Here is a 25242-nt window from a genome sequence, read left to right as displayed (position 1 = left end):
AATATATATATATATATATATATTAAACTATTGCCATTATTAACATGTTGCTGTCGTTATTGTAAAATTTAAAAAATAACATAATTTGGAAACATAAAAGCTATTTTTTTTTAAATCTGCTGTTTATTTAAAACGGCAAAAGCTGAAACAAGCACGCTGTGTTTAGCCTGAGCTCAACATAAACAGTGAGAATTTGTGGTAGCACACCAAAAATAACACAAAATGAAGAGAGATATGTGGAACCTAAATATAAGGGAAAACCTGATGCTTTGAAATAGATTAACCATGACAATAATTTCAATAAGTAAATTAGTTTGAAAAAACATGTTTCAGATAAATATTACATGCATAATTAATAATTATTGTTTGTTTCACAAACAATAATTATGGAGAGACAGTGCTGTAATTATGCCATCTGAAATACCTACCTAGAAGTTTCTATATGCCTTTGTGAAAAAAAATAGTACATTAGGATTAACTCGATTAAATATGATATGTGGTGTTTCTATGCACAACAATAAAAAAGATATAGTATAAAATGATCTTATTACCTTAATTATTGTTATTATTCATACTGCTTTGGATACATGTTAGATTGATGTTTGCTGCTTTGATTTTAATATATAGGGTTATGTCAACAAAAACAGAATAAGTAAACATATAACATTTTAAGTGCTTTTGTGTTGAGTTTTGAATGTTCTTCTTACAACATGAGAGAAGTCTATAAAACTAATAGTAGCTGCTCAATTAGTCGGGCTATCTGTTCACTAGCCACCCTGTAATCAGCTGCTTTATAGATAGTTCACTGGCAGTTTGCCAATATTATCTCTAAAGCACTGTCACCTAAAAAAGAATAAGGGAAGGTGACCCTATGGTTGCCCCACCATGACTGTTCATGTTTTTCTCTAGTGGAAATATCTTCGAACTGCTGAATTGGTCTCCCTTGTTTATAAAGGATTTGGTTGCAGGCCCTGCAGCCTTCTTTAAACAGACTGACCTGCACTACAAAAAAAATGATTTGAGAAAGTGGTAATCTGTCCAGGCCTACATCCATATAAAGCTTGAAAACTATTTCAATCTCCTCTCTTCTAAATGTCTTCTCAATTTTATAACAAATTAGAGTTGCAGATGATAAGCAGACCAGACTTGGGTTTAATTATTCCTGTATGCAAAAGGCGAAGTTGTGTTAGCATGATCTGGTTTATTTACACAGAGGCAGGCTCTGTTAGATTAAGACATTTAAAGCGTTGAAATGAGATTGTTTTATTTAATAAATATGACAACATTTATTATGGTAATAACTTACCTATACATTTATATCTCAGCTTAATAGTATTCAAGGATGCAGACACTTTAAGTCCAAAACATGGTCTGATATCTTTTGGATCACTTAAAGCTGAAAGAATGGCAAAAGTGAATCCAGTTTGTAGATACTTTGATTGACAGGTTGCTTTCAGTTTATGAGCCAGAAGGTTATGTTTGCTTTTGTTACTTTTTGAACCTCCACCTCATCAACACCCACTCCTGCGCCCCTGTGAGTAAAACACTGTTTGCATGGGATAATCTTTTCTCCTCCACCTTTACAACTTTTGTCATGTTCAACAGTAACTCCACACTCAGAGGTAATCCGATAGCCCACCCTCCAAACCTGCTGCGCTGGTGTCCTCTCTTTTATGTTTGTGAACTCAGACTGAGGCTGAATTGGGAAAGCAAATCTTTACATTTCATCATGGGTTGTATGGGGTTTCTTTCTTTATTTGTTATTAGTACAATGCAGAGAAATACAACTTGTTCTAAGCTGGATTCATTTTGTGCATCTTTGGTATTTTTTCCTGTCTTTGTGTAGCTAATAGCTAGGTTTAACTTTATTTGTATGAACCTGCTGTGATGCTGCATTAATTTATAGGAGTCTTCTCGAGACTTGTCCACTTTTATTACAGTATTTCTGCAATGTTATTTTTTTTGTGATTGCAGCCTTGATGAGGATGAAGAGCTCCTCTTCACAGATCCAGAGAGTAAAGAGAAGAACAAAGACAAAAAGCTCGTGTGCAAAGTGAAATGGTCCCGAGATGAGGTAAGAGGTTAAAAATAAAGATGTAAGGCATGGTCTGAGAATACAAGAGCTTAAATAGAAACAGGCTCTATGATGATTGAATAGTGATCTGTGTTGAATGTTAGCTTGTTTAAACCTTTTAATGGGCCCCACTGTGTAAGCTTTAAACCTGTTTCAGATCAACAAATGAACTTTAACAGGGAGTCAAAATACCAAAGTACATCAAAATAACAGTTTTTAAATTTTTCTAAGTATGTTATTCAGTCATTCAATCCAACCTGGTTCTGTGTATCCTCTCTTATTTAATAATTAATTTACTGTGAATAACCACATTTGCTGATTTTAGTTTCACTTGCCTCTGACCAGCTTCACACCTGATCCCCTGAATCTAGAAATGACTTTAATAGGATTTGTGTGGCAACATGAAAGAAGATCTTAAAACACAAAACATCTTCCTTCCAAAATAAAGGCGTTCAAAAAAGTCTAGGATATCTGTCAGTTTGGAAAGTGTCCCAGGGTTATACGTAATTGCAGAGAGCATTGCTAGTATTGGCTTATCTGAGAGGTGATTAGAGAACCCAGAACAACATCTAAAGCACCGCTGAACACATTGGCCTTAGATATAGTCCATGTTTATGATTTAAAAAAAGGACAAAAAGTGAATAAAATTGCCTCCATGACAGGGGTCTAAGGTTAAAACCACTTCTGATCAAAAAGAAAAAAAAAAAAGCCTTGTCTTGTATAAATATTCCCTGAGACTTGAAAAAAGGGCTGCGTGGACTTATTACACCAACGTGGAAATATTTGGAAGGTAGGTATCCAGTTACATCTAGCATAAAGCTAAAATAATACAGCTAAAACAAAACAAACTGACATCATATTATAATGTCATTGGTGTGATAGTCAGGAGCTGCTTTGTTGCTTCAGGGCTGTGATGAATGAAACCATGAATTCTGCTCTATAAAGGGTAATCAGGAATAGAAAACTCCGGCATTAAGTTCATAACCTTCAGCTAAAACACTCTCAAGTTACCCAGTAGGACAATAATATAGAGTTCACTTATGAATGGCTCAAAGTAATTGTTTTGCAATGACCTAGTCAAACTTTATATCGAAATCCACCTATTAGATCATTTTTATCACAACTTCAGAGAGGCATATTAATCATAAAAAAAACTTTCATGCCTAAAAATAAAAAAAAAAATTTCACAGAAAAGCGGGACCCTATCTCCCAAATTGATGTAAAAGACTTAACTAAAAGTGTTTTTGGATCACTTTCCTCTAAATAAACAAAGTCGTTTTTTTAAAACTGTTTTTGTTTTTTCAGATGATCTCTATCCAATATTAAAACCTGTTTAACAACATGAAACAGTCTTAAACTTTAGGTATAAGAGGGAAAAAGGCAAAATCTTAAGAGACCTGTAAGGGGGCTAAAATACAGCTCTGTATTTAAGAAGAATGCAATGGATTCTTGAAGTGTTTGTCTAATGAAACACTCAGCCTGAAAACAAGGATTCTTTTCATTCCTTTTAAGGACGACAAACTGAAAAAGCTTGTCAACCAACATGGAACCGAATCCTGGAAGTTAATAGCCACCTTTTTCCCAGTGAGTATTTTTTTTCTAATTCTCAAGAATGACATTTCATTAATGCTTTGACCTTCAGAGTTCTAATCATTTGCTTTAGGTCACCTATGGCTGCAAAGTCCCAGTAGGTACAGCTTCTGGTTTACAGTGATGAGCTGTTTTTTTTAAACTTCACCTGTCTGTTACCACAGGGGAGGACAGATGGTCAGTGTCAGCACCGCTGGCAGAAGGTGCTCAATCCAGAGCTGGTAAAAGGACCCTGGACAAAAGAAGAGGATCAAAAGGTAAGTAGAGCTGGGAGTTCCTGGTATGGAAATCAGGAGGGATTAATGAATAGATCATTAGGGAGAAAGATGGATGCTGTTTGAAAGGATGTAAAGGAACAGTGTAATAATAGTATTACAGTTTATTTAAAGAGCCTTTCAGGACACTAAAGGACACTACAACAGTCAAAATACACATTATCACATAATATACACTATATTAAAAACAGTTGATGCATGACAGGGTTCTTGAACTGCATTCTGAAATTGATAGGAAGCCATTAAAGCTGCTTTAGAACTGTACGAACATTAAGCCCACAATGTGCAGCATATTATTAACCTTAAGTGTAATTAAACTCTGCACATGTGCAAAATCTTTTCTTTTCTTTCGTTCCTTATGCTCCATTCCTACCATAAGAAGCTCTACAAAGCTGCTTCTTTGAAATGCAAGAGTATTTAATTCGGTATTTTTATATTTTTCAATCTTAAAGCCAAACATTAATGCAAGTCAAACAAACAAAAATCCCTTTAAAGTCACTAATTTTGCAAGGGGCTTTAGTTCAGTTCTCGATTGTTTGTCCCTTTGCAGATCACTAATGCAAAAAAGATACCATGAATTATTCCTTAGTCAATCCAAGCACTAAAACATCTACTTATATCTAATCAAAGCTATTAGCAATAGCCCCACCAGCCACACATGACATCACAGCATTTTTTTAGTCCTGACAAAATAGGACAAAACCAAGCAATGCTGCATCTACATTCTACACCCTCTCAATGCCTCTAATTCTTTTCAGCAGGAGAATTCTTTATGCATGACTGCATGGGTTAAAAAATATGTTATCACTCCAATTTTTTGTCACTGTAAAAGAATGATATAAAGAGAAGGCTGTTTAGGGATTAAACAGTTGAGTTTTCATGTTCTGGTTTTTGTACAGGTCATCGACCTGGTGCACAAATATGGTCCGAAGAGATGGTCAGTCATTGCAAAGCACCTGCAAGGGAGGATTGGCAAACAGTGCCGTGAACGTTGGCACAACCACCTGAACCCGGAGGTGAAGAAGTCTTCTTGGACTCAGGAGGAGGATCGCATCATCTATGAAGCCCACAAACGGCTCGGGAACCGCTGGGCAGAGATTTCTAAGCTGCTTCCTGGACGGTAAATGCTGCCTCCTTCTTCCAATCAAAGAGGAATTTGGCTGTACATTTTAAAAATTCAAAACTTTCCCTCACAGTACGGACAACTCCATCAAGAACCACTGGAATTCCACCATGAGGAGGAAAGTGGAGCAGGAGGGTTACCTGCAAGATGGCTGCAAGACCTTCAGCTCCTCTGGCAATGGGAAAAGGCGTAACGGCAGATCCGGTCCTCAGACTGAGCCCCAGCATTGTGTTCACTCTCCCCTGCCTGCGGCAGCTCCTAACCAGGTACACTTTCCAGCCTCTGCTTCACAATCTCTTTAAAGTATTTGCTCTGAGCACCTTTTTAGCTTTACATCGCATTTTGCAGGTGGGTAGTTTTTCCTACGATCCTGTCAGCAGACACATGGACGACCTTCCTAAAAATTCCTGCTACATATCAGTGAGTCTTTGTACTTGAACAAAAAATGCATGAACATACACCCACTTCTCCTTATTTTCTTATCTTTATTATTACGCTTGCTCATTGTTTTGCTAACTTCGGACAAATCAAGCCAATCAAACACTTGACGGTCCTGTTTTTGTTTCACCTAACACCGAGCAATCAATGTCTGTAAATTTGTTGTGTTTTGTCCCCTGTCTTTGATTGTCTTAACTCTCGTAACTCTTTCCTCTCTTCCTGTTGAACTCTCCTTCTTGGTGTTCGTACACTCCAGTCATCCGGCCTGGATGATCCTGAGAGAGAACAGAGAATTAAGGAGCTTGAGCTGCTGCTTATGTCAGCAGAGAGGGAAGTCCAGCCACAATTGCAGTGCAGAGGTTCACGTGTAAGAACACACTTTGTATGTGTGTTTTAGCAGACGTAGTTATCAGCCTGTGTGGGTTTGAAGCTTGAATACTTAAAAAAAAAAAGCTCATTTTAAAATCAACAAAAATCTGATAACTACTTTATTTTTAGGTTGTGTGATATAAGAATAGAAAGAAATCAAATTTCTAATGTTTGATTTTCCATGATGAGCTTTTTTTTTCTGAGTATATGTGTGAGCACAAGATTTGATCCAATAGCCTGTTGTCTTGCTATGCTATGTTAAAATATTTTCCCATCTCATATTTTCCTAAAAGTTGTCCCAAAGCTGTGCTTGGTAGTCACCCCACCTCCTATAGCAACTCAGTTTCCCCCATGAAGTTTCTCCATCCTCTCCTCTTGCCCCTAAACCCATCCCTCATACATTAACCACTAGTTTTCTAACCCTGTTGTTTAAATCTGCTGTTTCTCTGCCAAGACTTAACTTTTCCAGTCATCCACTTAATCGTGCCCCTCAATATCTGCAATATGTTGCACATGCAAAATTTGTGATCTTGAAGGGACTTTTTTTTTCAAAAACTGAACAATGTTTAAAAATAAAAATCATAAATGTGTGATGTGCATATCTAACTTATATTTATAAGCGGTTAAATACACTTATAAAGTGTGATTTAACCACCGCAGTCTACGCAGCATGAAGACCCAAGGTAAACAGATCTGGTCAGGGATAAGAACTGCAGAGAAGTTAATTTGGGTTAGGTCATAAAACAAAATGCAAATTTTCTGTTGAATTCATCATCAAAAAGAAGAGACTATGACATCACTAGAAGCCTACAAAGTCATAGCTAGCCACTGCCCCCGTAAGCACAGAAGCAACTTGATAAACGGTTACAGTAAAGAGGCTAGTCAGAGGAGGCTATAAAAGGACGTTTTAACCTGCATGCATGTAACTAATTACTAACACTGCTCATGACCATGAATGCAATATCCCAGCGGAAGGAAACATGTTGGAGGCAGCATCATGCTGTCAGGGTACATTTCTCAAGCAGGAAAGCATGTCAGATGATGACGTCACAAGTAGTTAAACAGAGAATATGTAAGAATCATCTAAATTGTCTCAGAAAAATCACAAAAACTTTTTCTAAAGTTGTATTTTAGCATTCTTTAGTGAGTTAAGGATAGAAATAAGTAATTTTAGTACCATAATTCCATGAATTATGGAAACCCAGATGTATATCTGGTTGCGCTTGTGCAAATGAGCTGATATGGTACGGATCGTGCTTCCGGGACGGATCGGGCAGTAACACTATTGTTAGAATTGGACAAGCTGGCATTGGATAGGCTGGAGTTAGTATTAGATAGGCTGGTGTTAGCATTGGATAGACTGGCGTTAGCATTGGATAGGCTGGCGTTAGCATTAGGGTTGTCACGATACTAAACTTTTCAACTCGATACCGATATTAAGGAAAATATTCAATACTCAATACCATTTTCGATACCACAAGGATAAAAACTCCAAATTTAAACAGAAATGTTTTGATTAATAATTAAAATACAATAAATAAATACAATAAACAATAAGAACAATATTTTGAGGTTGTTTGCTGTGCACAGTATTAAGCAAGCTTGATAAAAAACCTCCAAATTTAAATAAAGTTTTCCTTACTTGGCTATGCTTTGCACACATAGCAATGACACTAGCCAAACCGGTTAAGAAACTAAAATAATTCTCAGCAGCTGCACCTGTTACAAAAAAAGTCTGAAACTAAAAAGTGCACAGAATTATTCAATCACACAGTGTTCAGAAAGTGCAGTTTCCTCTATTCTGCACTTTAGATGAGTGACTGTGTAGGTGCCACTGGTGGTAGCACTGTATCGATAGTTTTGAAAATGAGTATTGTATCTGGATATAACTTTTCAGTATCAATACTTTTTTGAGTATCAATACTTTTGACAACCCTAGTTAGCATTGGATAGGCTGATGTTGGCATTGGAAAGACTGATGTTGGCATTGGAAAGACTTATGTTGGCATTGGATAGACTGGCGTTAGCATTGGATAGGCTGACGTTAGCATTGGATTGGCTGATGTTGGCTTTGGAAAGACTGATATTGGCATTGGATAGGCTGGTGTTAGCATGGGATAGGCTGATGTTGGCACTGGAAAGGCTGATGTTGTCACTGGATAGACTGGCGTTAGCATCAGAAAAGCTGGTGTTAGACAAACTGATAATAGCCGTAGGCTGGCTACCCTAGCCAATTCCTAAAGGTTTAACAAATTCCAAACAGGATTTGATAATCTCCTTTTAGTCTAGAATAATATAATACAGCTTTGAAGAGCCTAAGTACAGTAGTTTACAAATTAGAGCAAAATAAACAAGCCTAATGTTGTGAGAAAACTAGTGGAATAACCTAGCCTGATAAACCAGACTAAATGTGAGATGTGTAATTTAGTCTGGCCCCGATAAATGAGACATCGGAAGATTGTTGATGAGAGCAACCCGTTGTCTTTCAAGCCATGTCTGTGCCTATTGGCCAACGCTCTGACCAATAAGCACAACTGACTGTGACGTAGGAAGCACGACAGAAAGCTGGTAGGGGAGTGTAAACAAACAGCCTGTCGGTAAAATGTCGAATACGTCCTTCTTAAGAATGAATGAGCGTAGAGCCTCTTCCTGCTCACGTTTCAACGAAAACCAAGTCTAATCCTTCCAAGACTGATTCCAAAGCTGAGTCAAACGAGAACTGTTCAATAGTTGTTGCCGTCTTCCTTGTGATTTCTCCAGCTTCGCGCAGCTTTGTCATCACGCCCTCAAAACCCCGCCCTCTTTGCATCCAGAAATTTAAAACACATCTCTGTGTTGTGATTGGCACGGCAGTTCTAGGGCCTGGGGCATTGACCGCAGGCAAAAATAATTTTGACCGCTGGTGAGTGGGGCTAGTTTACTAGGCTAGGAATAACCCTTTAGATGATCGAAAGCTGCAGTTGTAAGCCAACTTAAGCTTTGTTTTTCTATTATAGTAAATGACCAGCCAAAGCATGCTAGCTAACGCTACTGCCAGCCTATCCAACGCTAACAGAGTTGGCTGCTCCTATTTACCAGCTCCAGCTTCTCATTAGCCAGTGCCTGCCACTTGGTTAACGGTGCCAGCCTTTAATCAGACCGATAGCTGACTTCCAAATGGATATAGCATGCTGCTCCAAGGAAGTAGATATCATTGGGTGCATAATAGTATTAATTTTGGCCCCAATATCGTACAATTGATTACAGGGTTATTTAATGGAGCGGCATACGACTGTCCTGTTCTGACTAAACTAGAGGTATTGCTAAGAAAAAGAGGGACAAAGCTGGCGCTGACATACCCCCCTAAACATCAGTTACCACAGCAAAATGTGGTCGCACAAAGTATTGTCTCAGGTCAGGCTTAATGCAAAAGCACACCACACTTTACTTATTTTTATTTATAAACAACTGTAAATAATACCAAATTTAGATTTAATGTTGCAACATCTGAAAAAGGTTGAGCGGTGTGAATTATTTTGTGATCTGCTGCATACAATAATTGACCCCTTTAAACCATTTAAATGACCAAGTTGTATAATATGTTTTTACTATCTCCGCTGTTCTGCAAACTACCCATGTGAAATTTCCTTTATTGCATTTCATTTTTTGTTTCCTGATCCTCAGAGTGTGGAGCCATATCCATCATGGTCAGATAGTCTGTCTGAGGACTCGATGACCACAAGCAGCAGCAGTTTGGAGGAGCAGCCAGACAAAGGGTCCTGGAGAGGTCCGGTGGTCCCAGCTGCCCCTCCTAAACAGCGTCCAGTCTCTCCAAGCAAGTTCCTGTCGGCAGAGGCCAGCGCTGTGCTCTCCAGCCTTCAGACCATTCCAGAGTTTGCAGAGACCATGGAGCTCCTTGATTCAGTGAGTTACAGTAGTAAAAACAACAGAATAATTGTGTTGATCAAGTGTATCTAAGGATGTTTTTTTTGTTTTTTTTTCCAATAGGACACTGGAACATGGAGCAATGTTGCCAATTTTGATCTTTCAAAAACATCACCTCCCAGACACAACCAAGAAGGTTTCGCTGATCTCTTACCAGAGAGGACAGTTTACAACCAAGTAGACTACTGTGTCAACAATCCCACTACCATCCCAGGCCATCATGGGAATTGTGCACCATATGGTTTGTTGGCTGGTTCCTCACAGACACCTATCAACCCCTTTAAACCTGACAAGGACTTATCCAGTGGGAAGAATAAAAAGAGAAACAGGGGAGAACCTCTTTGTTCTTCCTTCTTGGAAAATATCTCAAACTCTCCCAAGAAAACTCCCCCAAAGTCACATCCATTCACCCCTTCAGGAGTAAGTTCAAGATGTCTGTCTTCACTTGTTACGACCTGTACACCCTCTTACAACGATTATAGAGATGTTGCTTCAGACTTTGGTTTAACTACCGTGTCTTTGTCATCGCAGTGCTTCAACATATCATTGACGGAGCATCTGAGTCTGGTTGATCCGACCTTTACCTCCACTCCTGTGTGCGGTCAAAGGGGCCTTCTCAGCACGCCTCTCCTCAAGGAAAACACACCCAAACAGAAAGAGAATGATGGGTAAATAAATGCAGTGGCAAGAACAAACTTCAAAATGTCAACATATTGGAGTTAAAGCCATTTACTTTTTTAGTTCCAGGACACCTAAATTGCGTAAAAATATTGCAGTCCCAACCCCAAGGACACCTACACCCTTCAAAAAAGCTCTGGCTGCCCAGGAGAAAATGCACGGGCCAGTGAAGATGGAGGTAATGCACAGAACATAAAGCTGACTGTTTCTGTACTTCCGTTGGGTAGTTTTCATTTATACTCCTGCTGCTGCACTTTGCAGCCACAGCCTTTGGCGTTTCTGGAAGAGGACATTCTAGAAGTCATGAAGCAGGAGACAGGAAGAGATGTCTTCAACAAAGACCACAGAGCATGGAAACATAATGTATGTGAGACTATGACCCCCCCTCCTTCTAGTTTTATTAGAAAATCCTTGGTAAAATTTCCTTATTCCACTGATGTAACCTTCTGAATAAATGTGTGATTCATGCATCTAGATGGACGGTCCAGCCAGGAAAGTGCGCAAGTCTCTTGTACTGGACCCTTGGGTTAAAGACAATCTTGATGTCCAAGTCTTCCAAGATCAACTCAACGATGCACAGGTGCGTTTGTCGGTCTTGAAGGGATCCACGACTGGTTTGCCTAAATATGTTGTAATTTTCCGACTAACTTAAAAAAATTGCTGTTTATGTTAAAACTCAGAATTACCTAAAAAATTATTAGGGATGTGGCAAAAATTCTGCCACTGAAAATTTTCGGCTGAAAAATGAGAGAAAGGTGCATTTTTCGGTTTTAACAACAAAACAACAAGGACGAAACTTGTAATGATGCGACAAATAGTACATCCAGCACGGGGCAGAAATGATCACAAGCACACATTACCCAGAAACGTTGAACACGTGAAGAAAAGGACTGAAGCAAGAGACCGCAGGTAGCGTTTGTCAGATTTGAGCGTGCGGCAGTAAGGTTTTGGGTTGAAAGTGTTTTTTACTTAAGCGTATTTTCATAAAAAAATCAACATTTCTTAAATAAAGTCAACTAATTGTGAATTCGTTTAAAACAGGGTCAGATGTCAGTTGTTATACCTCTTCTTTAAGCTGCTCCCTCGACAGTGGAGCACCTGCCTCCATCTTCTGCTTCTACACCAACCATCTCCACGTCTTCCTGAACTATGTCCACAAATATTCTTTGGATATTTCCCTTTTTTCTCAAACATCCTAATTCCAATGTCTCGTCATGCTGTAGTGCTCCCACATGCCTCCAATGTTATCCCTAAACCTGCCAGCCTGAGCTACTCTTATGCTACGTTCACACCGGACACGATTCGAGCAGCAGAAGCAGCTGGTTAACATGCAAAGTCAATGGTTGACACGCATCAAAAGGTCCTGCTCCGCGTCTAGAGCAGGAGGGGTGTGAGCGGTGAAATTATATTTTAAGGCAGGAACATCATCTTGATGAACTGACTGCACAGACAATGTTTTAAGGTGTACTTTCTCACTTAAAAATATATTAAAACTGTGTTTTCCCACTTATCACAGCAAATATAGCAAAGCCGCTCTGCCATTAAACACTGGAGCAGTAGAAGCATCGGACAGGTCTAAACAAGGGACAGGTCTAAGCATCCAATTAGGCCCCAATGCCGTCTGACCTTTCTCTTTAATTTAGCAGAAAACCTTCTCACAGACATCCACACGCCATATTAAATGGAGGTGTCTGTTGTTTTTTGGGGAGGTTTGTGATTCTGTGGTGATCTGTCTAAAAGTAAAGTGACTCTCAGACATTGCATGTAGTAAATAGACAATACAGTTAAATAGATTTGGACTGAACTGGCAACTAGAAAAAAACTGATGGCATAACTTAATAATCACTACCGTCAGAGCCTGAGTTAAAATGTTTGATGTAACCTGATCTAAACAAAAGAAGGATTAAAAAGGGCCCAAGTTTATTTAAAAAAAAGGGAACAGACTCATTAACTCCTATTAAAAGCAATCTTAATCAAATCTACCAGAAAAGGTGAAAGTGGGTTATCACTATCATCCATATCAGTGTTGCCAAAAAAGGTTGTCTGCATTTTGTTTAAACATGTTTTATTTGTTATATGTTTTAAGAGGTGCTGTATCTTTGTGCGTAGCGACAGCATCTACCTCTTTTCATTCTCTGCAGGTTTCAGAAGAAAGTCTGATGACAAACTCTTTGCTGGTCATCCCCATCAGTGAGGAAGAGGAGGTTAGGCAGTCAACCTCGAAGAAAGACGAGTCCTTATTAGAAGTTGATAGCCATGGCCACTGCTTCCCCAGGCCTGAGATGAAGAAAGTGCCGTCTTTACCCAAAGCACCAAAATCACCCCCGGCAATGGTATGTGGAACCAAACTTTTTATCTGAATGAGCCAGTTCGTTAAAGGTGACGAAATACTAAATCTTGAGCAGAATTTGAAATCCAGCCAGAAACTTTTCCAGGAGCTAGCTTATTTTTCTGTGGCCCATCTCACCAGTATCCCCCCCCCCCCCTTCTCATGATTTCCACTGTAGGAAACATTTTGTCAAGCTGGTCACTCGGTTACAAATCTAATCTAAGGAGGTTGTACTATTTGGATGTTCTCTGAACCAAAGTCAGAGTTTTTTGGGAGGGAAATGAACCAATCTGTCCCATTTAATATTCCCATTTTGTTTCAATCATGTTTCAGTTTTGATCTGTCTGCAGATTATATCTTTTTAGCTTTTAATTTTAGTAATTGGTTGTTGTTCACACCAAGTCAATCATATTGCGTTTCGTCTTTTGATCCGCTTAGATTTAACTACAGTAATAAAGTCAGCTGGTCTGTAGAAATTTTATAAAAAAAGTGTGGAGTTCTGTGTTTAGTTGTTAATAAAGGGAAATAACGTAAACAAAATAATCAGAACTACCATAGGAATTTAAATAATTCTGGATGGTTTTATGGAATTTATGTTCTGGGTTGAGAAGAAACTCCCAAAAACCCAAACTTTTTGTTTGCTTTTGGGGGTATTACAGCTTTTACTCACAATCAGACTTTCACTATATATTTTTAAAAAATGGGACTCTGAGATGCTAGTTATTTTATTTCTGTTTTAGAGTCTAATCGCTATGAAAGCCATGGGTTTAAACAGAACTGTTGTCCTATCTTCTCCAAGCAAGACCAACACTGCTTGTAGGAATTAATTAGAAGTTTATTACAGTGACTACTTTCCATTGAGACTGGATTGAGGAATTTAAGTTCAGTGTAAAAGAATCATGAGTTGTGGTTTTAGTGCTAAAAATTATGTTTTTTTTTAAATCCGTGCAGAGTGGATTGGTGGACTACTTTTTAGTTGCGGTTGCACATAAATACATAGTTTGTAATAATTTTAGTTACACTATAACTGCTGTAAAACAATCAGACATAAATGATTGATGTATTGATCTTACATCCCCGTTTGAATCCAACTCTGGATTCTATTCATTGCAGACTGAGATCCTACTCCTCAGATCACAGTAGCAGCAGTCCTTTTGTATGAGGAGAGGTCCTCTCAGTGTGGGGCCATCATTTTTATTAAAATGCTTGTTTTTGTGTCATACCGTGCAGTGAGAATGTGCTAGAAGTAAAACTCACCACTAGTCACCTTCCCTGCAGCTCAGCGAATGGGAAGCTGTTGTTTATGGAAAGACCGAGGACCAGCTCTTCATGACAGAACAGGCTCGACAGTATCTGAATCCGTACCTGACGTCCGGCTCTACCTCAAGGGCCCTCATCCTTTAAAGCCGTCCTCCTCTCCCAAGCCTCACAAGCAGCACTACATCTGTCCAACAATTAAAACTGTCCAATGAGTCCTGAAGGAGACAATCCAGTAAAACAGATCAACACTGCCAGGGATGAGCTCCCAAAGCCCTGCCTGCTGTCCCTGTTTGTTACACGTTTCTAGGTAACCTAAACTCTTGTCCTTTATATTTATGATCACCTACAAGAAGAAGGTTTTAGACAATGTGTATCAGTAAAAACACAAACTCCCTCAGCTTGTTTTGCTAACCTGCTCTTATGCAGCCATTTGATAAAGATCACTAGTGCTTCATTTGTAGACAATTACTTGCTTAATATGGATGCTAAAACGCACACTACATTTTTTATTTACAAGACAACCGATACAGAATCTAACATTCTTTTTATCTTAAACTATAATAAATTAAAATGCAGTTGTGTTTTTATGTAACAGTAATGGTTTGAGATGCTAAGCCCAAGCTGAGGAGAGGATGAAAGTAAAAAAAAACAGTCAAAGTTGCACTACTGAGAGGATTTTGCTGCTGAAAGTATGAGCTTAGTTTATTTTGTTTTTGTTTTTTTATGATTATTTGAAAGGGCAAACTGGATAGCACTTGTGATGGTATCTGTTGAATAACCCAGTGTTTCCTAACCGAGGCCATGGAGTACGCGGAGACGTCATTTGAATGTAATTCATTGCAATGTACATGTAAAAGAACCTCAAAAGTGGAAGGGTACCTTTTATTGTTTATCTCTAATTACTTTATTTATTTTCTCTTCTGAAGCTTAGATGTTAATATAATTTGAATGCCATGAAGTTTTCTTCTAGTTGTTTTTTGATTTTTTTTTCAGGAGGGTTTGCTGACAAAAACAGCCTAAAACAAATTTGCTCTAAGCATGTCACTGTTTGAATAAATGCAAAAATAAATCCGCTTTGTCAGATGTTTCATTGTGACGACTGATACTGACGGGTTTCCACAGCACAAACAATTTGTCTGAAAAGGATAAAGCTTTTTTTAATGTGAGGGCTGTAGATTTTTTATTTATTTAAAACTACTAATTTATTTATTTCTTTAAAAAGGGGACCTTTAAGAGAAACTATTGAAGACTTTTATTACCTGTTTTATCTTAAAAAAAAAAAAAAAACAGGACTTGGCTGCCATTCAGTTTAATACTTCCATGGCAAAACAATTTCTCAATTTTATGCTAGTTTATTTCCCAATTAAGCTTTTAGAAAATAATAATTCTCTAGTTTGTATGATCTTGTAACTTTTAGATAACATTTTCCCCCTTTAAATGAAATATGGTTTGCAATTAGTTAGTATGACCCCATCTCTGAAATCTAATCATAGAAAAGTGCACTTTTTATTTGTATAAATGTCAACTTTTGTTTGTTTATTATCCCGATGTAGCTATTTTTGAATGTGTGGTTTAGTTTGTACAGAAAGCTGACATGAAGGATCTGCTGCTTGGTTTTTTTACCGTTTGTTTCTCCTGTTCGGCTGCAGAAGTGTGTATTTGAACTACAATACTTAAAAAGAAACCTTGCAAAAAGCCTTTTATCCTGCTGACATTCCCAAACCAACCCTCATTTCCTCACTTTTTGTTTTTCTGTCCGTGATCTGTAATTGCTATTTGTGTGTTATGCTCACTTCTGTTTTCCTCAGAAGTAATGAATAATACTATTAGCAGTATAAGCCGGCTACTTATTTATCTGCATTTTAAGTGTTGGTGCTTTAAAAGTGCATATTTGCAAACAGAAGTTTATTCTTGCTGGTTTCACTCTGTTTTATATTTATGTCTGCATAGCAAATTTGAACTCGTGAACTATTCTGTTAAAACTGAAGACAAATTCAGTCCTGAACCAACATTTTATCTATTCCAAGAACATCGCTGCTCCTGCAAATAAAATCAAGCTTCACAAATTCCCCAAAACTTCACCTTATTTAAACAACGTCAGTTCTTTAATATTAATTTGCAATCTTAAGGAATCCTGCTCCAAACCAATTAGATTATCATTTTCCTGATCCGAAATCTGCTGATCAGTGAGGTTGTAAAGAATCAAAATGCCTCTAATCTTTGTTATGTTTTCATCTGTATGCAGTGATAGACAATGGTACATTTTTTCCAAAATTAATATTGCATTTTTCTCTTAGATTAGATCTAGCTTGCATGCATACAAAAAAAAAGTTAGGCACTAGCCCCCCCAAATGACAATTACAGATCATGCATTTATTTTTTCACACTCTGGGTTAGAAGGGTACAATCCAGCTGCAAATATAAATAGATCCAAACTGGTTGTCTTTTATTAGGTTACCCTTGCGCATGGCTTTGTAACCATACTGAAGCTTCATATAATCTCCACTACAGCTCTGAATCTTGTATTATCAGTATTTAGAGGATCCGACATTGCCTCTAATCTGGATTATCCTCCCTCCAAACCCCTAGGTGGGAATAAGAAGAGAATCTTGTCAGAGAGATCAAGGGGAAAGATCAGGAGAGTTTGATACAGGTGGCAGAATGTCATCCATGTGATTTCTCTGAGATGTGTATAATCCATTTAGCTTTGTGTTCCTGCTGGTTGGTTGATTTGTGTTGTAATTTGTACCCATTCATTCTAAATTTTTTTGTTTTTTTAAAGGTAATTGCCCACCATGTCAAATCCGGTTTTGAGAGGGAAAAAAAGGTACAGGCAAAAGATAGCAGCAGCTGTCGTATACTACTGTAGCAACATGCTCGATGGATTACGATTGTTAAACACGTGCTGTTTAATGTAGCATTTTGACTTAAAGACGTAACTAAGTTGCCGTAGATATCCTGCCAGCTGTCTTTGACCGTGTACTTTGTTTTATAGAAGAAAATAAATAAATATGCTCTGCTGCATCACTGTTTGGGTCTTTCTTTCACTGCCAAGTCCTCTCGCTGGAATTAGAAGAGCTTCATACGTAATAGAGATTTTTCCGGGTCCTTTAGGGTTGCTGACATGGTCACAGCAGGAGTGGAAAACTGCCTGAAGCTTTTGCCAAATGCTGAAGAGAGAATGGACCCCATACTTGTACTTATTTATTTGGAAATCGTCGCTCAGGAAAAGCGGGGGTATGGAAACTAATAGAGTGGTTAAAGATGTATGTATATGTTTGGGCATGTCGTCATCTTGGCCCGAGGTCCAAGGACACGAGGCCCCCTCAACCAGAACAAGACGCCTCACCACAGGGTCAGCTGCTGGCCCTAAAGGGGCCCACTCAGCCATGACTTAATGCCCCCAGGGTCCTTTGTCCTTTAGGCTGTTGGTTATACAGACCCATTCACCCCACCCCCCTCCCTCCTTCCACTGGAGCAGAACACATGACGACCTGTTTTATGCAGGCGGAGCAGCAGCACGCGTGCATGTCAACATTTTACACATGGGCAGCACAAACACAGCACTTCATCTATCTGTGCTGTCATTGGAGGATCAGAGGGTCTTTTTTCCCAGAGAGAACAAAACAAAGCTGAAAGATGTCAGGAAGTTTGTTGGTCCTGCCTGGATATGACCAGCAGTCCTTCAACTTTAAAGAGATAGTTCACAATTCTTGAGGTACAATTAGTCAATTTGGCATCTTTCACTTGCTAAAATATGTACTGCTTTTAATACAACCTTTATTTTTAAAAAATGAAAGCATCTTTAAGAGCCTGAATTATCTGCATTTCATTTCATAGACATATCCGGCAGCTGAAGTTAGAATATATTATATCCAATGATTTCACACAGGAAGCTATATTTGGAAATACATTAAGAAATGAAAGGAAGCCTTAAAAGACCCACGCACACACACACACATTTGTAAGTATGTGCACCAGCTCCCATGAACACACTTCAGCTTTATGTGTGTGCGAGACAGCAGATGGGAGCCCATTATAGGGATGACGGAGCAGTCATCTGGCAGGCAACCTGTTACCCCTCCTTTCCCTCGCTCCACACCCCCCACCAGACACCCAACACAAAGCAGCAGGGAGAGGACGGCCCTTTTAGGCGGGATACTCCTCAGCTTTCTCAAAAGTGTTAAAATCAGGTCCTTTCAGGCCAAATTAGGTCACAGTTTCCACTGCTGTACGCGGCAGTCCCTGTGAGACTGGCCCAGGCTGAAATGCATTTGAATTTATCAGAAGTTGACAAATCTCACCTTGTGGGAAAGCATCTTGTTTCACAGTGAAAGGACAGAAAACTTACTCTGAAAACTTGAAAGTAGAAAATATATTCTTAACAGAAACTTTTATGTATTATTTTAGGATTTTATGCACTTAAATATTTTCCTAAATCTTAAGATTTCTGTCATTTATTCCATTTGCTTTTTTTATTATATAATTTGAACAAAAACCTACTAAATAAACATCAAATGATAATCATTATTCTAATATAGCCTATTTATTTAATATACATGATTTTCAAGTTTAATTATTTAAAACTGATAAAGCATACTTACTAAAAATTAATACTGAATGTATTTATTTAAAATCTATAAAGTTTGTTTCCTGAATTGCATAATAATCAGGGTTACCTTTAAACTATTTAAACAATAAATTTTAAACAAATAAATCAGCTTTGTTAAATTAATTAATATGTATTTTGTAAGGTTTATTTAATAGGTATGTGTTAAAATTGTCTAAAAAAAAAAGGTAATGGGAATTTATTATGTAATAAAATTATATAAATCCTCAAGTTCTGTGTGGCAGACACCTAGTGCATAAAGGTTAACCATGTTTTAATAAAAATAACTTTGTAAGGCATTCATTGCAGCCAGATGGCTTTAAAAGTCAGCTGATTTGTTCATAGTTACCAACAGCATCATAAAGACAAAGGATCACAAGATGCAAGATGCAGGCCAGGGATTTGGCTGCAGTCCTGTCTGTCACAAACCAGCAGACATGGAAGAAATCGCTCTGGTCAGAGCACACCACATCTGAACTTACAGCCAACATGTAAAATGTCATTTATAGTAGAAAACAAAGCTCCACACACCTTAAAAAAATAGAAAACAACTGGTGTAAGGTTTTATTAAAAAAAAAAAAAAAGATGGATGAAATGATCCTGAAAGAAGACCCAACTAGAGCTTTAAAACTGAGGCAGAGGTTTTCCCCTCCATTAAAACAATACCCCTAAACAATCAGAGCAGCAATTCATTTATAAAGCTGATATTCACAGACATGCTAAGTCGGTTGCAATGTCTGAGATTTTGATGTACTCTAAAAGACAGAGCAAGTAAAAATAAAAAAATGTAAATATAAATGAAAACTGGAATTTAATCCCTAAAATATTTGCAGATAAATTCAGCAAGCTAGTTCTGCAAATTTCTGACTGAGGCGGTAGAGGAGAACATCACAAATGCATTTTAAGAATTTTTAAAAATATGCATGCAACAGATCCCTGCACCTGATGATTACATGCCACCACATGATGCTCTGTTTGTGGTTGTTACAGGACAAAATCTGAAAACCTTAAAAAGTTCTCTGAAATTTTAGACTTCCTTGTGTGCGATATCGAGATCAGATAAGTGGAGTTATCTCTCTTTGAAACTTACACCCTTTCCTGTTAGACTTGCCTCCCAGATCCTGGCCCCACAGTGACTGCCTCCCACAGCCTCCAACAATAAAAGATTATACAACACAGAATATCAAACACCCTGCAGAGCCGAGGGGCGGAGGAGTTTCCTGTATGGATGTAGAGGCCATGGTTGGGGTTAGGTTTGCAGTTTGTTTCCACTCTGGATGGAAGGTGTGATAAACAGCTGCAGGGACATTTTGAGAAGCACCACAGAAGAAGACTTGCAGCTTCTGAGAGCTGCTTTTTGTGTTGCCGGGACAACAGGCGCCATCCCTGCTCTTCTGGCAAGGCTTTCGGCAAAACTGGCTCACACTTCCTTTGCTTCTGGGTAATTTCATGTGAAAAAAAGGGAGGTTTTCTGTGTTTGAAGGAAAAAAAATAGGATCTTGTTCAGAGACTTTTTCCATTTGAGTTACAATATGTTATTCAAAGAGAGTTTACTGGTTTTTATTCATGTGATTTCTTACGCAATATTTTTTAAAAGTGTGTGTACATAGCAGAAAACAGCAAAACAAGTATAAATTTCTCAAACAAAACATGTCCTACCATAACACTTAAGCAAAATGATTTCTGTGACTGTGATTTAATATGTTCTAAAACATATTGTTTGATTAATGTTAAAACAAAAACTGAACATTTCTTCCCTGTTTTAGGTTTCTGTTTCGGTGCGTAAAATAAAATAAGTCAATTTGGTTTATTAATGTTCTAATTGTCAAAAGAACAAAGAGAAAAAAGAGATTTTACTACCAGAGCCTTACAGGGAGGGGAGGGATTTATCAAAACCCTGAAAAAAGGCATCTGGAGAGAAAACAAGTGAAGCAGGACAACAGCTCCAAATTAACAGTTTTACCGCAACAAAGCACCAGAAAACTAGAAGATCGGGGATATCTACCATTTACCCTTCATGTAGAAGACATCAAATGAGGTTTCAGTTTTCAATCATTACTTTGCTCCTAATTTTGACTCAGATGTGTTTGAGGCAGGATCATACGGCGTTCCCTTTAAAAAAAACAGGGATGGCGAGGCGTATGTCTTTTTCTCCATTGCTCTTTCATAACGAGATGTTTGGAAGACACCACTCTGGTTAAAGTTTGGTTTCTCTGACCTTCAGCGAAAAATCCGGTGCAGGAAGAACAAATAAAACAGATCCTAATGATATCCGCCACCAATTGTAAAACACAGTGGTGGTAGCAGCATGCTGTGGGGTTGCTTTTTTTAATATGTTTTAAGGTACACAGTGCCTGTAACTGTGGTAGTTTCTTGTTCGCGGAGTTGCTAAAGCTTAGAAACAGTAGTTTGGACTAGGGTGATAAAGGAAAACTTAAAAATAATAGCCCCATCATTGCAAATGTAGGTATAAATTACATTATCCTGAATTAGTGAAGCCTTGGTTTGGATCAAAGTTAGGGTTTTTAGTGATGATGGTTCCTGTCAAAGTCCAGATCAAATTGCAATCTGATTTGCAAAGCTGCTAAAGGAAGAGAATAATTTTTTTAATTAAGCTTTCCTTGTGGTGCTTACTGCTTCGTGCCAAATGATTGCTATTTTCCTTTATATATAAAGTGCAGCACAATAGCTGTTTACTTTGTCGTTTACTTTCAGTTTTTCTCTTGCTTGTTTGTTGAAATTGAGCTAAGGCAAGAAAAGTCAACTTTAGACCCAGAAAAGGGGGATTAGACTGTTTTTTAGAATCCTGTGTAATCTCAAAAACACCTCCTAGAAAGTCATCTCCTCTCCTGTCAGACAAAGGCAGGCCCCTCCTTAGTCACCCTCGAAGGCCCCATTGGCGGCCCCTTCGCATTCACTCTTTCTCCGGTACTTGGACAAGATCCTGTGGAGCAAACTTGAAGATCTGCGGATCTTAGGTTGGGAGGCCATGGATTCAGGCGGAGGGCTTTGGGGCCTCCGCACCAGGAAGGGGCCCTCACGCTTAACCTGGCTCCAATCCAGCCCTGTTCCTTCGCCTCCTTCTCTGCTGCTTCCCCTCCTCAACGCCTGTAGGACATGTCCACTGGGGGTCAAAGAGGAAATAAACACAAAGGACCTGTTTATTCCCTGTGACCTAAATTAAGCTGCCAGGGGACAAGAGGGACAAGAAACTGTGCAAACGACTTGTAAAGAGCTTTGCAGACATTTTCAGAAACAGCATATCTTACTCCTATGTATATCTATCACGGATTTTGATAACTTTGATTAAAAAACAAGCTTTAAGAGAAAAAATGTCCCCCACAGTCGACTACGCTTCCCTCTTCGTCCTCCAATAGGAGGGGCGTCTGTGCATGTGTTTGTGTGTGTTTAAGGGGCTTGGCATGCAGCGTGCTTTGTTATCTAATGAGAGGAGAGAGGGGCCACCTGTTCAGGGGGGACAGAGCAACAGGATCGGATCTGGACATTGGGGGATGTGGGGAACATCTGCTGGATACTGACTTGTAGGTGGGGGATGCGTGCAATTGTTGATATGATAGCTTGTAGGGTTTAACCCTCTATCCCGTACCTGCTTTGCTTACTGTCCGCTGATGTCACCCTCAAGGATAAGCTTCTCTGCAGGGCTTTAGTCGGCAGATTTGACTGAAAAAAGGAAAAACAGTAATGATGGATAATGACATTTACATATATTTTTTGATTATTTTGGAAATCGTCTAAGGATTCTCACTCTTGCCCTTTTTGTTTTTTAAATAAACAGAGTCTTGCACCAGAACCCTCAGAAATCCCTGCTTCGGATCAAATTTTGCTTTATTTTCTTTCTTCGGGTACAAGAGGAACCCTGACAATTGACACGCATTTAGTCATAGAATTCACTTATCTTGAACTTTGTTAAAGTGTTCAACTTACAACCACATATTCAAGTATGTATTTTTTTTTTCAGATTTCAATGCAAAAGTGAGAGAACATAATGCATAGTTTTTAAAACGTGTCTTACAAATAATTAAAAAGGGAAGAGTTAACGGGGGAAATCCCTTCCAGACACCTTTACCCTGACGCCCCCAAATAAATTATGCTGCAACTAACAGCATGAACCTCAACAGCTCAGTTGGGATAATCTTTTTATATTAAATGCTGAAGCTTTCTGACCAATCTTGGCTCTTTTTAGCATTTGTCAAATATATTAATCTCTGGAACTAAGCTGGCAGAAAAACTCAAAAGATTACATATTTAGGCCATTTTACAAGATATATACTTAAATTGGTTTAAAAAAAATTCAAAGCTATGCCTTGAAAAAATGTGAAATAAATCTAAGTGGTGTAAATACTTGAATTTGCCCTCAGTGTTAAACAGGAGGAGCTTCACTGATGAAGCCAACCAACCTGGCCCAGCTCCATCACACATGAAGCAGGGAAGTATCCCCACTGGCCCTCCTGCAGCCGCCCAAACCACCTCCCCTCCTCATGCTTGGATACCACCATGATGACGTCACCTGGAGCTAGGAACAGCTCATCTGGCCAGTGGGGCCTGTAGCTGCGCACCACCACCATCTAGCGGACACAGAGGGAACTGTATTTGATTTTCTTTTAAATAGGAAAATTCTAGATTGTTTTCTAGATAAATAAAACATTAGGTTTAAGAACTGAAACAGTGGGTGATGGTGCTGTTAATGAGCTCAGCCTACAGGCAGGACAGTGTGAATGAAGAGGATTATGTGTCAAAGCTCAGGGATTAACTGCAGTAAAATAGAAACCTTCAGTGTGGATCTAGTCTTCAATATATAACTCATTATAATGATGCATTACGGTCAGAGGAGTTAATATACTTTAAGAAAGATTAATCAAAAACCTACTGATGTGAGTTTTTACATATATTATTCCAGAAACTCAGAGCATCTATTTTTTAAGGGCTGTTTGGGCAAAGAAAAAAAGATTAACTTGCCTTTTCAGCTTCTGCTTTGTATCTATTTCTTCCTGCTGTTCAGTTTGAAAGAGTAGAGAAAACAGGCAAAAAAAAAAAAAAAAATTGTTACATAAATCTGCAGAGGCATCCTGTAGCTGACTTATCAAGTTTACCGGGAGAGAAAGCAAAGCATCAGCTGATTCTGAACTATCAGCAACACTAAATAATGTCATGCTAAACCAGACTTCACTGCAGATGTGCTTCCACTCACCTTGTGGAGCCAAGACAGTGGTGAAGACCTCAAAATGTTCATTGCTCTGCATGTAGATGTGCTGCATTCTTGCAGATCTGACCCCAGCAGAAGCTCCTGCGCTCTAAATAAATGCAGCCAGCTAATCCACTGCAGCACCGCCTTGAGCTTCCTTCCTTCACACAGGGGAGTTTTACACAAACATGCAGAGCACAAATAAAACCTCACTTCACTATATTAGTTATGCTGCAGAAATTATTTTCAGAGTTCTTATTCAATTTTAACACATACAGAAGTCAGACATGAGAGCATTGTAGATGTTTCTACTGCAAAGGGGGGCTTTGAAGGTGAATTCAAAAAGAAGAAAGAATTCAAGGTACCATTAAGGAAGGTAATATGAAATGAGGAAAGATAAAGTTAGGCATAAAGAAACAACACAAAGGAAGAAATATAACAGGACATATGAAAGGAGGAAATACATGTAATAAAAAACAAGGAAAAAAATAAGGAGGAAGGAAGGAAGGAAGGAAGGAAGGAAGGAAGGAAGGAAGGAAGGAAGGAAGGAAGGAACAGACACTAAGAAGTTTTTTATGAATTATTTAAATGTGTATTTTAAGAATATATTTGTTTTTCTTTGAGCACATTACTGTTGCAGAGCAGAGACGATCCATGAATCATTTAATTAAAACAGGGCTTGACTAATAGAGAGTTATCGACTGCGTCCCACTTTCCTGTGGCATGACTGAGCAGAGACAAAGAGCAATGCAAGCTTGGTGATGGGCTGCTCAACAGATGGCTGCTCCACCTCCCCTCTTCTGCACCGCCTTGTGCTTGTGTCAGCAATTAAAAAGCATTGATCGTTTACAATCAGGTGCAATCATTCATCCAGAGCCATCATTAGGGTGTGATAATAAAAAAATGTGTCAGTGGGGGAAAAACTAACAATGGCTGCAAGACAACTCACTTTCAAAAATGCACAAAAACCTCAATTAAAGAGCACTGCTCTCGTCTAAGGGGTAGCTTATTGGTTCATATTGTCTGTGAGCACACATCCTGGCTTAATGAACTGTCAGTCACGTTCCTCACTGCTACTAATACAGCATGATGTTCCCAGTCTAGGCATGAAACCCAAAGCCTTTACATATCCTGAAACAGCTAAGTCAATCAGAAAAAAAAGCTATGAGAGCGTTTGACTTTTCTAGGTCCTTTATTAGCCCCAACTATTAGTTTATATTTCAATTAATATGTCTTATCTTCAAATGGAAATTTGAATTCTGTTAAGTGAATATATTATGTCACATTTCAACAACAGACCTCTATGTATTTTAGAAAGATTTGAACCTAGAGAGGGGTGCATTAATGGAAAATTACCACTTTCTGTATTA

General features: G+C 38.5%; 1 protein-coding gene across 3 annotated transcripts in view; it reads left to right on the top strand.

Annotated features, from left to right (window-relative positions):
- mybl1 (v-myb avian myeloblastosis viral oncogene homolog-like 1) overlaps positions 1 to 17077 on the top strand; it is an 18493-nt gene extending 1416 nt beyond the window's left edge. The window contains exons 2-16 of one of the 3 annotated variants that reach the window (XM_015384398.1): positions 1975 to 2074; positions 3587 to 3658; positions 3829 to 3921; positions 4839 to 5059; positions 5136 to 5328; positions 5411 to 5482; positions 5757 to 5867; positions 9533 to 9772; positions 9857 to 10213; positions 10325 to 10461; positions 10541 to 10649; positions 10733 to 10834; positions 10947 to 11051; positions 12613 to 12804; positions 14079 to 17077. In XM_015384398.1, the coding sequence (XP_015239884.1) occupies positions 1975 to 2074; positions 3587 to 3658; positions 3829 to 3921; positions 4839 to 5059; positions 5136 to 5328; positions 5411 to 5482; positions 5757 to 5867; positions 9533 to 9772; positions 9857 to 10213; positions 10325 to 10461; positions 10541 to 10649; positions 10733 to 10834; positions 10947 to 11051; positions 12613 to 12804; positions 14079 to 14204 (2230 nt within the window). In that variant the 3' untranslated portion in view covers positions 14205 to 17077. Of the gene's footprint in view, positions 1 to 1974; positions 2075 to 3586; positions 3659 to 3828; positions 3922 to 4838; positions 5060 to 5135; positions 5329 to 5410; positions 5483 to 5756; positions 5868 to 9532; positions 9773 to 9856; positions 10214 to 10324; positions 10462 to 10534; positions 10650 to 10732; positions 10835 to 10946; positions 11052 to 12612; positions 12805 to 14078 lie in introns of all 3 variants that reach the window. The other 2 variants (XM_015384397.1, XM_015384399.1) reach the window with 2 other exon arrangements.
- The last annotated feature ends 8165 nt before the right edge of the window (positions 17078 to 25242 follow it).

This window comes from Cyprinodon variegatus, unplaced genomic scaffold (genome assembly GCF_000732505.1).
Source record: "Cyprinodon variegatus isolate N-32 unplaced genomic scaffold, C_variegatus-1.0 Scaffold311, whole genome shotgun sequence".
NCBI lineage: Eukaryota > Metazoa > Chordata > Actinopteri > Cyprinodontiformes > Cyprinodontidae > Cyprinodon > Cyprinodon variegatus.
Note: the sequence above shows the minus strand (reverse complement) of the source record. Positions and strands in the feature narration are given on the sequence as shown.